The following is a 13,498-nucleotide window of genomic DNA, read 5'->3' as shown; positions in this document are numbered from 1 at the left end:
TCTCTGCGTCTTATGTGCCCATACCCTCTCAATTGCCTTTCCTCTACCTTACTATTGATGCCTGTTACACCCAGGCTTCCATGAATGCGTGGACTCTGTTTTGGTCTCCAAGGGACACTTCAGCTGACCATCTAAGAGTTCGCTTTTCAGCTTTTTCTAATTGCCTAGAGCAGGTGTTGTACACCAACCAGCATTCGGAGCTATAGAGGAGTACGGGTCTGACAATTGTTGTAATTACAATTATGTGTATGATGAAAAAAAAACAATAAATCAATAAGACGTACCTCCAACCAATGAAAAATCAATATTATCGTTGTATCCTTCGTCCAGAGATATCTTCGGTAATGTAAGTAAATTGCTGGAATATGCGTAGCTACCAGAATAGAAGTTTTCGCTGAATTTGACAGTAACGCTCAAATCTAAGAGGAACAATTTTATTATTATTGATGCATTTCTATGAAATTGTTAAAGTTCAAAATAAGTGAACAAATCAATATAACACATGGAGTGCCTCAGGGCAGTTTCCTGGGACTAACTTATATATATATATATATATATATATATATATATATATATATATATATATATATATATATATATATATATATATATATATATATATATATATATATATATATATATATATATATATATATATATATATATATATATATATATATATATATATATATATATATATATACAAATGATATTATACTTTGGTTTATGGTGGTAATATTCTTACCTTTTTTTGGCAACGCAAAATTGACTGTAGCTTTTCCAGTGACGGCTCCTGCAAGCTTTGCCTCCACGACGAGGACAATGAATGACTTTTCGTTCAAAACGTCAGCTGGTAAGTGGCTGTCCAATACTATTGTAGCAGTGCTTCCGGAATTCGAGATTTTGAAATTATCTTTATATTCTGAAAGAGACAAATACACCATAAACATAAACACATGGAATTGGCAAAGGAAGGATGAAAGCAGATTAAACGCCATTGAAATGCATTTCTTCGTCTGAGGAAACGTATTTCAATGTTTCATAGCTTATTCCTAAATGTGAGTAAGATTACTCATTGTATCAACCTAGTCGGATCTAACAGGGAGATTGGAATCCCCCATATATGGATTTTAATTCGATATTATAAGACTTACTTACTCCATGTTTTTTTGAAATCTTAAAAATAATATTAAGGAGAATTTTCCCTTTCTTTTTCATATAATATCAAATCGTTTGATGTTTCAAAATATTATTTTGATAGAAACCACAGTCAGTTGGTCCCGTGAGAACTACGTACTTACATATCAGCGCGTTATTTTATTGTCTGCTAATGACATGTTATTTCTTTCACTCTAATAAATGTGGTATTACGAGAGAGCGAGATAACTAAACTAGTCGGTTTTCGTTTGATCCGATTTCCGGTCTCTCACTCAGTCGCTGAGTGACGGCGTGTCGGAACGGACGTACTGCCTGTGACTCAGTTGGCGGCGAGTTGGTACTTACTGCGAGCTCCGTACTATGATTTCCATACAAATACGAACTAGGCTTTTTTGTTACCCCCTTCGGATTACGTGTAATTTTTGGATGATCAGTACGGGAAATATTGATTAATAATAACTCATGATTTCATGTGATTCTTGAGTGAAAAATTCTAGGCAAACACATTTGCCTTCATATTCCATCAATTTACGAAAGTTGAATATATATGCAGTATTACAACAAGCGCATTCGTAAAGATGACAGATGTTACTGCCATCTGTCGATAAATTTATGAATAATATCAAGCATATAGATTAAGACAAGTATGCGAGATCAAAGATGTCGTTAGGTGGGAAAGCAAGAAGAAGACAATGGTGTGAGCATGGGAGGAGAATGGAACCATCCAGACTCCCCCACATTGCACTGCACGGCCAATCCCAAGGTAGACCACTATGGAAATAGATAAAGCTGGGAATCGATAACGCAGAAGGGTAATCCCTCTTTAAAATTGGTCACAAGAGCTACACCAAGAAGAAAAGGAGAAATAGATATTTTGATACGGTAATAAAAAGTATTGAAACGACCCTGTGATATTTCCGATTAAAATGTAATGCATTCAAATGTTTGGACACGGAAGTCGTGTTCGATCCACAGGACATGCGAAGTACATAATTCATACATCTTGATAAAATCATCTGTGGAGGTCCTCATCAAAAAGTTACATTTCCAATATTGCACAAAATAATCCTTTAAAAGCAAATCTGTTCTGTTCACTGCATTCTATCGAAATCTTAATTAAAGTTGCGACAAAACGTGACAAATCCTGTGTTAAACCAATATGAAATCATTAAATCGCACCCAAACGTAATAGTTTTACAAGCTAGAATTCCTGATTACTTGAAAACATTTAAAATGGATTTGTTACGTTTTGGTGAGGACCTCCACACTTGGCTTCATTATTTAATACTTTTAAAACTTACCTCCAGATAAAACAAATTGAACAGAACTGTGTTCTTCGGTTAGTTTTATCGTTGGCAATTCCAGATTATGGTTTTCCAAATACTTTGCGTCATAGTATGTTTCTTCAAACTGTAGAATAGTCAATGGACCTCCATCTACAAACGATAATATCAAATTATAATTATTCTCAAAATGTTCAGTATTTAATTGTGGTCAGTATTTTTTAGAAAATAAAGGAATATTAACAATATTTTGAGTATGTCCGAATACTTGTTCACAAATCTGTATTATCTCCAATTAGGAGTTTGAAATAAATTGAAATTATAAGCTAAAATCATCAATTGAAAAGGATATTTTCTAGCGTTCTCATGTATGTGATTATAATCCAGATTTCGGACGGCACATACAAATGAAAGAGTTTCTGCTTAGTAAAAGCTTCTTTCATCTCACCAAAGATGTATATATATATATATATATATATATATATATATATATATATATATATATATATATATATATATATATATATATATATATATATATATATTTATATATATATATATAAATATATATATATATATATATATATATATATATATATATATATATTATATATATATATATATATATATATATATATAAATAAATATATATATTTATATATATATATATATATATATATATATATATATATATATATATATATATATATATATATATATATATATATATACATATATATATATATATATATATATATATATATATATATATATATGTATATATATATATATATATATATATATATATATATATATAAATATATATATATATATATATATATATATATATATATATATATATATATATATATATGTACATATTTTTATATCAAATAAATAAACAGTAATAAAAAAGAAACGTGTGTAAAGTGATCGCTTAAACCAGCCTATGACGGTCGTAAGCCCGTAAATGCCCAAACTTCCATAATCTTCTTGAGATGTCATCTATGTTGAGATGTCAAAAACATTATATAAAATAACTCCAAATTTGAGATAATCCAGATTTGTGAACAAGTATTTGGACACACTAAAAATGTTGCAAATATATGTAATCAAATCATATGAAAACCGTAACTCAAAAATATTTAAACCAGACATAATGCCTTACGCCTATACTTTTATGCCGACGAAAGTTTAAAAATACTACGTTTAAAAAAAATAGATTCATTAATTCATTCGGCAGTCAATTCGTGGTAATATATTTACATTTTTAATTTAAGTTTTACTTGGTAAAAACCACTGCTTCTTAAGGTCAATTGTGACACGCGTTTCAATGCATTCCTCATAATTTTCGGTGTTTGAAAATGGTACGTACGATGTATTGTAACACGTGACACAATAAATTTTAAAATAGTGGTATTTACCAAGTAAAACTTAAATTAAAAATAATAAAAGAAATTGAAGCTGTAACGGAATGATCCAGAAAGCTGAATAAAAGCCCAAGACAAACATAATTGAAAAGAGAAAAAGCAAAAATAAAAACAGTTATCCATATATACATAAATAACAGACAAAAAACAGTAATAAAGCCTTTGTTAAAAAATAAAAAAATGTTAGTTAAAAGCGTTAAAAAAATCTAAAATAATTGATACTCACATGACATCTGTGTTCGTAAATTGTACATAAAACTCGTTATTAAATACGTACCTAAATAAGCTGCTTATCAACGATTGTATTCGTTTTAAAAACTGAAAAAACTGAAAAACAATATGGACGAAATAATGTGGTAAAAAATCCGTGGTGTACCTTGAAGGGGTAAACCGATGTTGATGATGGTTTGACCACTCACAACACCTGTCACCTGTGCTTCTAGCACCAACGAGATGTAGGACTTGGTATTGAGGACGTCTTCTGGTAAGTGGTCCTTCACTGTTATAGCCACAGTACTACCGGTCGGTGTAAGGGTGAAGGAGTCTTTGAATTCTACGAACAAAACAATAATTTAAAAAAATTTTAAATATCAATTTTGTACCGATATAATCTTTAAAGAAAAGTAACGTTTTTACCTCCTAATAGAACGAAGTCAACTGACACGAAATTTTCAGTAAGTTTGATGTTTGGTACTTGCAATGTGTGGTCTTTTAAATACTTGGCTTCGTAATATGCTTCCTCGAATTTCAACAGTTTTGGAATGTCAGTTCCTGTGCCAAAAAAATGTAAATAAAACAGAAAGTTTAAAGCTTTTGATATAATTTTTGAAGTTGAAATTGGTTTCGTTCCTTACCTGTAAGTGGTAACTTGATGCTAATGATAGTTTGACCATCAACAGCACCCGTCTCGGCTGCATCTAGTACTAGGAGGATGCTGGAACTGGAACTCAGAATTTCCGCAGTGAGAGGTGTTTTTACTGTTATGGTGACTGTACTTCCTGTATTTGCTAATGTGAAAAATTCACTTGTAGCTGAAATTATAAAGGAAGCATATGAATAACCAGCCGTTCATGGACTAATTGAGAGAAACATAATTTTATGAATATCGTTAGAATGATATGACCTACCACCCGATAGAGTAAATTTAGCGGAGGTGGTGTCTTCAGTGAGCTTGATAGTTGGTATGTTGAGTGAGTGGTTTTCCAAGTAGGACGCCTCATAGTACGGTTTCTCAAACTGTAGAACTCTCTTTGAAGGATCATCTAAAAGTTAACGACAAAAGTTTTTATGATAATAATTCTATTCTTTAAAAAAATACTTCTTAATAAAATTGATAATTTGTCATTAATTAAATCATTTACTTAAAATTAAAAGCAGAACCTTATTATAACACAGCAAAAATGTGGGCTATGTAGGTACTGTTCATATTCAGAGATGATATTTGTATGCAAGTTAGGATCGTGAAAAAAGCACAAATAATTGAAAAAAGTATTGTATAAGCAACTTTAAAACATAACTTAACAAAACAAACATTAAAAAACATGGAAAGACGTTATTTATTAAAGGTTTATAACACTAAAAAATAGTATTTGTAGTTGTTGAAGAAGACAGAAGACGATTAAATATCATTGAGATATGACATAAAACGGTTGTTGAAGTACTCTTTATGTATGTATATATGCAACATTCAAATATCCAAGCAATTTAATGCATTAAGCAATGGTAAGAATGGTGAATGTTAAACAATGACAGATCGTTAGCTCCGTAATCAACCCGACCTCCATATTACCATCGTAGTAAATAATATTTCGTCTCTTTTCAGGCATCCATAATATATCATTATAGCTTATAAACTAAACAAGGTCTTTATTGCAGTTAGCTGCCAAAATGAAAGCTGCCATTGAATTAAAACATGATTTTAAAATATATATTTTTAATTCATTAAACTTTGATTCATTATGTTCCACACGACTTCCTGTAGTTACATTGGACCCCCATACTATACCTTTGAGGGGTAAACCGATGTTGATGATGGTTTGACCACTCACAACACCTGTCACCTGTGCTTCTAGCACCAACGAGATGTAGGACTTGGTATTGAGGACGTCATCTGGTAAGTGGTCCTTCACTGTTATAGTCACAGTACTACCGGTCGGTGTAAGGGTGAAGGAGTCTTTGAATTCTATGAACAAAACAATAATTTAGATAATTAAAAATACCAATTTTGTACAGATGTAATATCAAAAAAATATTGCCTTTACCTCCCGATAAAACGAAGTCAACTGACACGAAATTTTCAGTAAGTTTGATGTTTGGCACTTGCAATGTGTGGTCTTCTAAATACTTGGCTTCGTAATATGCCTCTTCGAATTTCAACAGTTTTGGAATATCGGTTCCTGTACACAAAAACACAAAATAAGGTAGAATCTTCAAAACTTCTTTGTACATATTATTTTTTATATAAAAATTGGTTTCGTTGTATACCTGTAAGTGGTAACTTGATGCTAATGATAGTTTGACCATCAACAGCACCCGTCTCGGCTGCATCTAGTACTAGGAGGATGCTGGAACTGGAACTCAAAATTTCCGCAGTGAGAGGTGTTTTTACTGTTATGGTGACTGTACTTCCTGTATTTGCTAATGTGAAAAATTCACTTGTAGCTGAAATTGTAAAAGAACCACGTGAATCTTGTCCATTCTGAAGAATAATTGAGAGCAAAATTATTTATCGAATATCCTTAGAATGATTTTACATACCACCCGATAGAGTAAATTTAGCGGAGGTGGTGTCTTCAGTGAGCTTGATAGTTGGTATGTTGAGTGAGTGGTTTTCCAAGTAGGTTGCTTCGTAGTACGGTTTCTCAAACTGTAGAACTTTCTTTGAGGAATCATCTAAAATATAACAAATAATTAATAAAATAAACTATTATTCCGATATAATAATTTTATCAAAAATTAAAAAAAAGTCTTGAAATTGCAAAGCAATAAATAAACATTATTTTTATTTCGTGAGTAATATAAACAAACACGTATGAGGAACATAAATGAACATAACATAAATAATGAAAATGAAATATGGACTATTTGAAAGCAAAACGTACTAAAATGACCATGAATACAAGCATAAACGATATTTATTACAAATAAGGTTTTTTTTAAATTATAGAACAATTTATTTAAGAAATCAGGTAAATTAGACGGAAGTAGACAATTCAATATCATCGAGGATCAAAATAAAGCGGATGTTGAAATGCACTGTATGGTATATACAACATCCCAAAAACCAGGCAATCAAATATATTAGAAGATGGACAGAGTGGTGAACGGTACACAATGATAGTTTATGAGCCTATTAATGGCATGACTTCCATACCCTCATCGTATGAAAGTGTTTTTTTTTGTCTCTGTGGGGACAACAATCAAATATCATTTAGTGGCTTTTTCACTTAAAACGATCCTTCAGTAGTTGGCAAAATACAAAACGAAACTCATTTTAAAATGTGAAAATACAGAAAAAATGCGATTATATTAGGTATAAAGAAATAAACAAATTCTAATTGATCTCAAGAGTATCCAAACATAGGTCCATTGAGCGCCCATACCATACCTTTGAGGGGTAAACCGATGTTGATGATAGTTTGGCCACTCACAACACCTGTCACCTGTGCTTCTAGCACCAACGAGATGTAGGACTTGGTATTAAGGACGTCTTCTGGTAAGTGGTCCTTCACTGTTATAGTCACAGTACTACCGGTCGGTGTAAGGGTGAAGGAGTCTTTGAATTCTACGAACAAAACAATAATTTAAAAAAAATTGAAATATCAATTTTGTACCGATATGATCTTTAAAGAAAAGTATTGTTTTTACCTCCCAATAGAACGAAGTCAACTGACACGAAATTTTCAGTAAGTTTGATGTTTGGTACTTGCAATGTGTGGTCTTTTAAATACTTGGCTTCGTAATATGCTTCCTCGAATTTCAACAGTTTTGGAATGTCAGTTCCTGTGCCAAAAAAATGTAAATAAAACAGAAAGTTTAAAGCTTTTGATATAATTTTTGAAGTTGAAATTGGTTTCGTTCCTTACCTGTAAGTGGTAACTTGATGCTAATGATAGTTTGACCATCAACAGCACCCGTCTCGGCTGCATCTAGTACTAGGAGGATGCTGGAACTGGAACTCAGAATTTCCGCAGTGAGAGGTGTTTTTACTGTAATAGTGACTGTACTTCCTGTATTTGCCAATGTGAAAAATTCACTTGTAGCTGAAATTATAAAGGAAGCATATGAATAACCATCTCTACACTTTGAACTACTTGAGAGAAAATAATTTTATGAGTATCTTAGAATGACATGACGTACCACCCGATAGAGTAAATTTGGCGGAGGTGGTGTCTTCAGTGAGCTTAATAGTTGGTATGTTGAGTGAGTGGTTTTCCAAGTACGACGCCTCATAGAACGGTTTCTCAAACTGTAAAACTTTCTTTGAAGGATCATCTAAAAGTTTACAAGAAAGGTTATAAGTTCAATTTTAAAAAAATATTTCTACACTTTATTTTTTAAAAAAATTCTTTTTTGTTTTTTGACGACGTTCGGGTAAAAATTTAATCATGATAAAAAATGCAAAGCGAAAAGTGCCCCAACAAAATTTGTATTGCAGGTATTTTGTAAGTGGCATATGTAAAATATGTATGTTATTAAGAATACAGACAAACCAATGAGAGAAAATATGATGAAACTGAAAAATGAAACGTGCAAAATGAAAAACAATATTCCTTGTTAATAAAATATGTACACAAACATTATTTTAGGATTTAAAAAATAACTCAATACCACATACAACAAAATATTTTAAAAATTAAGAATTTACCTTTTAAATTAAGTTAAAAAAAACGATATTAAATTGATAAAAATTGTTACAAAAATGTACAACATATTAATTCAACAAGACACATACGAGAACGGTATCTGAAGGTATTTAAAACCCCCATACCATACCTTTGAGAGGTAAACCGATGGTGATGATGGTTTGACCACTCACAACACCTGTCACCTGTGCTTCTAGCACCAGCGAGATGTAGGACTTGGTATTGAGGACGTCTTCTGGTAAGTGGTCCTTCACTGTTATAGTCACAGTACTACCGGTCGGTGTAAGAGTGAAGGAGTCTTTGAATTCTACGAACAAAACAATAATTGTGTCAATTTGAATTAAAAAGTTTTCCACACATATAATTTTCAAAGAAAAGTATTGTCTTTACCTCCCGATAGAACAAAGTCAACTGACACGAAATTTTCAGTAAGTTTGATGTTTGGTACTTGCAATGTGTGGTCTTTTAAATACTTGGCTTCGTAATATGCCTCCTCGAATTTCAACAGTTTTGGAATATCGGTTCCTGTGACCAAAAAAATAAAATAAGGTAGAATCTTCAAAACTTCTTTATATTATTTTTGATATTGAAATTGGTTTCGTTCCAAACCTGTAAGTGGTAACTTGATGCTAATGATAGTTTGACCATCAACAGCACCCGTCTCGGCTGCATCTAGTACTAGGAGGATGCTGGAACTGGAACTCAGAATTTCCGCAGTGAGAGGTGTTTTTACTGTAATGGTGACTGTACTTCCTGTATTTGCTAATGTGAAATATTCGCTTGTAGCTGAAATTGTAAAGAAAGCATATGAATAACCAGGTTTTCAGGGACTAATTGAGAGAAACATAATTTTATGAGTATCCTTAGAATGATATGACCTACCGCCCGATAGAGTAAATTTAGCGGAGTTGGTGTCTTCAGTGAGCTTGATTGTTGGTATGTTAAGTGAGTGGTTTTCCAAGTAGGACGCCTCATAGTACGGTTTCTCAAACTGTAGAACTTTCTTTGAGGGATCATCTAAAAGTAACCGAAAATTTTCAAAAAATTAAGTATCATTCTAATATAGTAATTTAATTATAAATTAGAAATAAATCTTGAAATTGCAAAGCCAAAATAAAAACAAATGCTTTGTATCGAAATATGTATAGTGTAATATACATAAATTAGTGAGTAACATAAACGAACATTACAAAAAGAATGAAAAGGAAATATAGTAAAGTTGAAAACGCATAAAGAATGAACATGAACAAATTTTAAAATAAGTCAGGTAAATTAGACGAAATTAGACAGTTTAATATCATTGGGGATCAAAACGAAACAATTGTTGAAATGCACTCTGTATACAAGATCACCAAAAACCAAGTACTTACATACATACATTCGATGCTATGCAGAATGATGAACGATACATAATGATAGTTCGTGAGTCCCGAAAACGGTTAAACTTCCTAACTCTTCCTTATGAAAGGGTGCTTCGTATCTCTTGGGACATTAATGAAATTTTCACAACATTTTGAGTGTGTCCAATATACTTGTTCACAAAATCTGGATTATCTCCAATTACAGGAGTTATTTTTATATTATTTTTTTTTGACATCTCATCCTTGATGAGATGTCAAAAAAATATAATGAAATGTTCGTTATTTGCTTTTTAACTCAATGTGTTTCTATTATAGCGGGGAAAAATACAAAATGTAGCTGATTTTAAAATGTGAAAATATAACAGAAATACGATTATTTATAGTGATTAAAGATATTCTATATGATTCCCAGGGTATTCATCCATAGGGACATTGATTCCCCGTACTATACCTTTGAGGGGTAAACCGATGTTGACGATGGTTTGACCACTCACAACACCTGTCACCTGTGCTTCTAGCACCAACGAGATGTAGGACTTGGTATTAAGGACGTCTTCTGGTAAGTGGTCCTTCACTGTTATAGCCACAGTACTACCGGTCGGTGTAAGGGAGAAAGAGTCTTTGAATTCTATGAACAAAACAATAATTTAGATAGTTAAAAATACCAAATTTGTACAAATATAATCTTCAAAGAAAAGTATTGTTTTTACCTCCTGATAGTACGAAGTCAACTGACACAAAGTTTTCAGTAAGTTTGATGTTTGGTACTTGCAATGTGTGGTCTTTTAAATACTTGGCTTCGTAATATGCTTCTTCGAATTTCAACAGCTTAGGAATATCAGTTCCTGTGCCAAAAAAATAAACAAAATAATGCTGAGTATTTATAGCTTGTTTATTGAGTATATTTATAGCTTGTTTACGTAAATTTTGATGTTGAAATTGGTTTCGTTCCTTACCTGTAAGTGGTAACTTGATGCTAATGATAGTTTGACCATCAACAGCACCCGTCTCGGCTGCATCTAGTACTAGGAGGATGCTGGAACTGGAACTCAGAATTTCCGCCGTGAGAGGTGTTTTTACTGTAATGGTGACTGTACTTCCTGTATTTGCTAATGTGAAAAATTCACTTGTAGCTGAAATTATAAAGGAAGCATATGAATAACCATCTCTACACTATGGACTTATTGAGAGAAAAATAATTTTATGAATATCCTTAGAATGATATGACCTACCACCCGATAGAGTAAATTTGGCGGAGGTGGTGTCTTCAGTGAGCTTGATAGTTGGTATGTTGAGTGAGTGGTTTTCCAAGTAGGACGCCTCATAATACGGTTTCTCAAACTGTAGAACTTTCTTCGAGGGATCATCTAAAAGTTTACGCGGAAAGTTTTTATGTAAATACACCCCTAATCAAAATTCTTAACAACATTTTTTTAAACGATACTTTACTTAAAATTAGAAACAAATACATTAAATTGCAATGCGATTAACACACACGAATATAAATCATTTTTATCGTAAGCATGTGATTAATGACATACATTTTTGAGTAACATAAATGAGCACAGCTAATATACGTGCGTATAAAAAAAGAACATAAAGCAAAAACGTCATTTAAAAAAAAAAAAAAAAACGTTGTATTTATTTTTATAAGAAGTGAGGAAACTAAAACCGAAGTAGACAATTAAATATGTTTGTGGATCAAAACACGATGTTTGATGATACTAGCACTATACATGCAACACCACTCCATAAATCAGGCAATCAAATATAATATGGACGATATAAGAATGTGGTACAAAGAGTCCATGATGTACCTTGAAGGGGCAAACCGATGTTGATGATGGTTTGACCACTCACAACACCTGTCACCTGTGCTTCTAGCACCAACGAGATGTAGGACTTGGTATTGAGAACGTCATCTGGTAAGTGGTCCTTCACTGTTATAGCCACAGTACTACCGGTCGGTGTAAGGGTGAAGGAGTCTTTGAAGTCTATGAAAAAAAACAATGTTTTCGATAATTTACAATACGAATTTTGTACAGATATAATCTTCAAAGAAAAGTATTGTCTTTACCTCCTGATAGTACGAAGGCAACTAACACGAAGTTTTCAGTTAGTTTGATGTTTGGCACTTGCAGTGTGTGGTCTTTTAAATACTTGGCTTCGTAATATGGTTCCTCGAATTTCAAGAGTTTTGGAACATCAGTTCCTGTGCGAGAAAAACAAAAATAAAATATGACGTTCAAAGCTTGTTTATTTAATTTTTACTTTTGAAATTAGTTTTGTTCTATACCTGTAAGTGGTAACTTGATGCTAATGATAGTTTGACCATCAACAGCACCCGTCTCGGCTGCATCTAGTACTAGGAGGATGCTGGAACTGGAACTCAGAATTTCCGCCGTGAGAGGTGTTTTTACTGTAATGGTGACTGTACTTCCTGTATTTGCTAATGTGAAAAATTCACTTGTAGCTGAAATTATAAAGGAAGCATATGAATAACCATCTCTACACTATGGACTTATTGAGAGAAAAATAATTTTATGAATATCCTTAGAATGATATGACCTACCACCCGATAGAGTAAATTTGGCGGAGGTGGTGTCTTCAGTGAGCTTGATAGTTGGTATGTTGAGTGAGTGGTTTTCCAAGTAGGACGCCTCATAATACGGTTTCTCAAACTGTAGAACTTTCTTCGAGGGATCATCTAAAAGTTTACGCGGAAAGTTTTTATGTAAATACACCCCTAATCAAAATTCTTAACAACATTTTTTTAAACGATACTTTACTTAAAATTAGAAACAAATACATTAAATTGCAATGCGATTAACACACACGAATATAAATCATTTTTATCGTAAGCATGTGATTAATGACATACATTTTTGAGTAACATAAATGAGCACAGCTAATATACGTGCGTATAAAAAAAGAACATAAAGCAAAAACGTCATTTAAAAAAAAAAAAAAAAACGTTGTATTTATTTTTATAAGAAGTGAGGAAACTAAAACCGAAGTAGACAATTAAATATGTTTGTGGATCAAAACACGATGTTTGATGATACTAGCACTATACATGCAACACCACTCCATAAATCAGGCAATCAAATATAATATGGACGATATAAGAATGTGGTACAAAGAGTCCATGATGTACCTTGAAGGGGCAAACCGATGTTGATGATGGTTTGACCACTCACAACACCTGTCACCTGTGCTTCTAGCACCAACGAGATGTAGGACTTGGTATTGAGAACGTCATCTGGTAAGTGGTCCTTCACTGTTATAGCCACAGTACTACCGGTCGGTGTAAGGGTGAAGGAGTCTTTGAAGTCTATGAAAAAAAACAATGTTTTCGATAATTTACAATACGAATTTTGTACAGATATAATCTTCAAAGA

At 32.3% G+C, this 13,498-nt stretch overlaps 1 protein-coding gene across 1 annotated transcript; it reads right to left on the bottom strand.

The window, feature by feature from the left end:
- Positions 1-284: 284 nt before the first annotated feature.
- Positions 285-12,456, bottom strand: LOC148302013 (uncharacterized; the record flags this gene model as incomplete). Its single annotated transcript, XM_088272291.1, has 25 exons — positions 12,408-12,456; positions 11,915-12,091; positions 11,330-11,464; positions 11,054-11,230; positions 10,808-10,942; positions 10,549-10,725; positions 9,619-9,753; positions 9,346-9,522; positions 9,127-9,261; positions 8,867-9,043; positions 8,231-8,365; positions 7,957-8,133; positions 7,739-7,873; positions 7,479-7,655; positions 6,629-6,763; positions 6,356-6,532; positions 6,133-6,267; positions 5,877-6,053; positions 4,999-5,133; positions 4,726-4,902; positions 4,508-4,642; positions 4,248-4,424; positions 2,460-2,594; positions 746-922; positions 285-419 (listed from the first exon to the last, which is right to left on the bottom strand). Coding segments are annotated over exons 1-25 (3,793 nt in total), but the record flags the coding sequence as incomplete, so codon positions are not given.
- Positions 12,457-13,498: the final 1,042 nt, after the last annotated feature.

This window comes from Brachycentrus maculatus, unplaced genomic scaffold (genome assembly GCF_059751285.1).
Source record: "Brachycentrus maculatus isolate JH-2025_06_01 unplaced genomic scaffold, ASM5975128v1 h1tg000492l, whole genome shotgun sequence".
NCBI classification, from domain to species: domain Eukaryota; kingdom Metazoa; phylum Arthropoda; class Insecta; order Trichoptera; family Brachycentridae; genus Brachycentrus; species Brachycentrus maculatus.
This window is presented reverse-complemented; position numbering and strand designations above follow the sequence as displayed.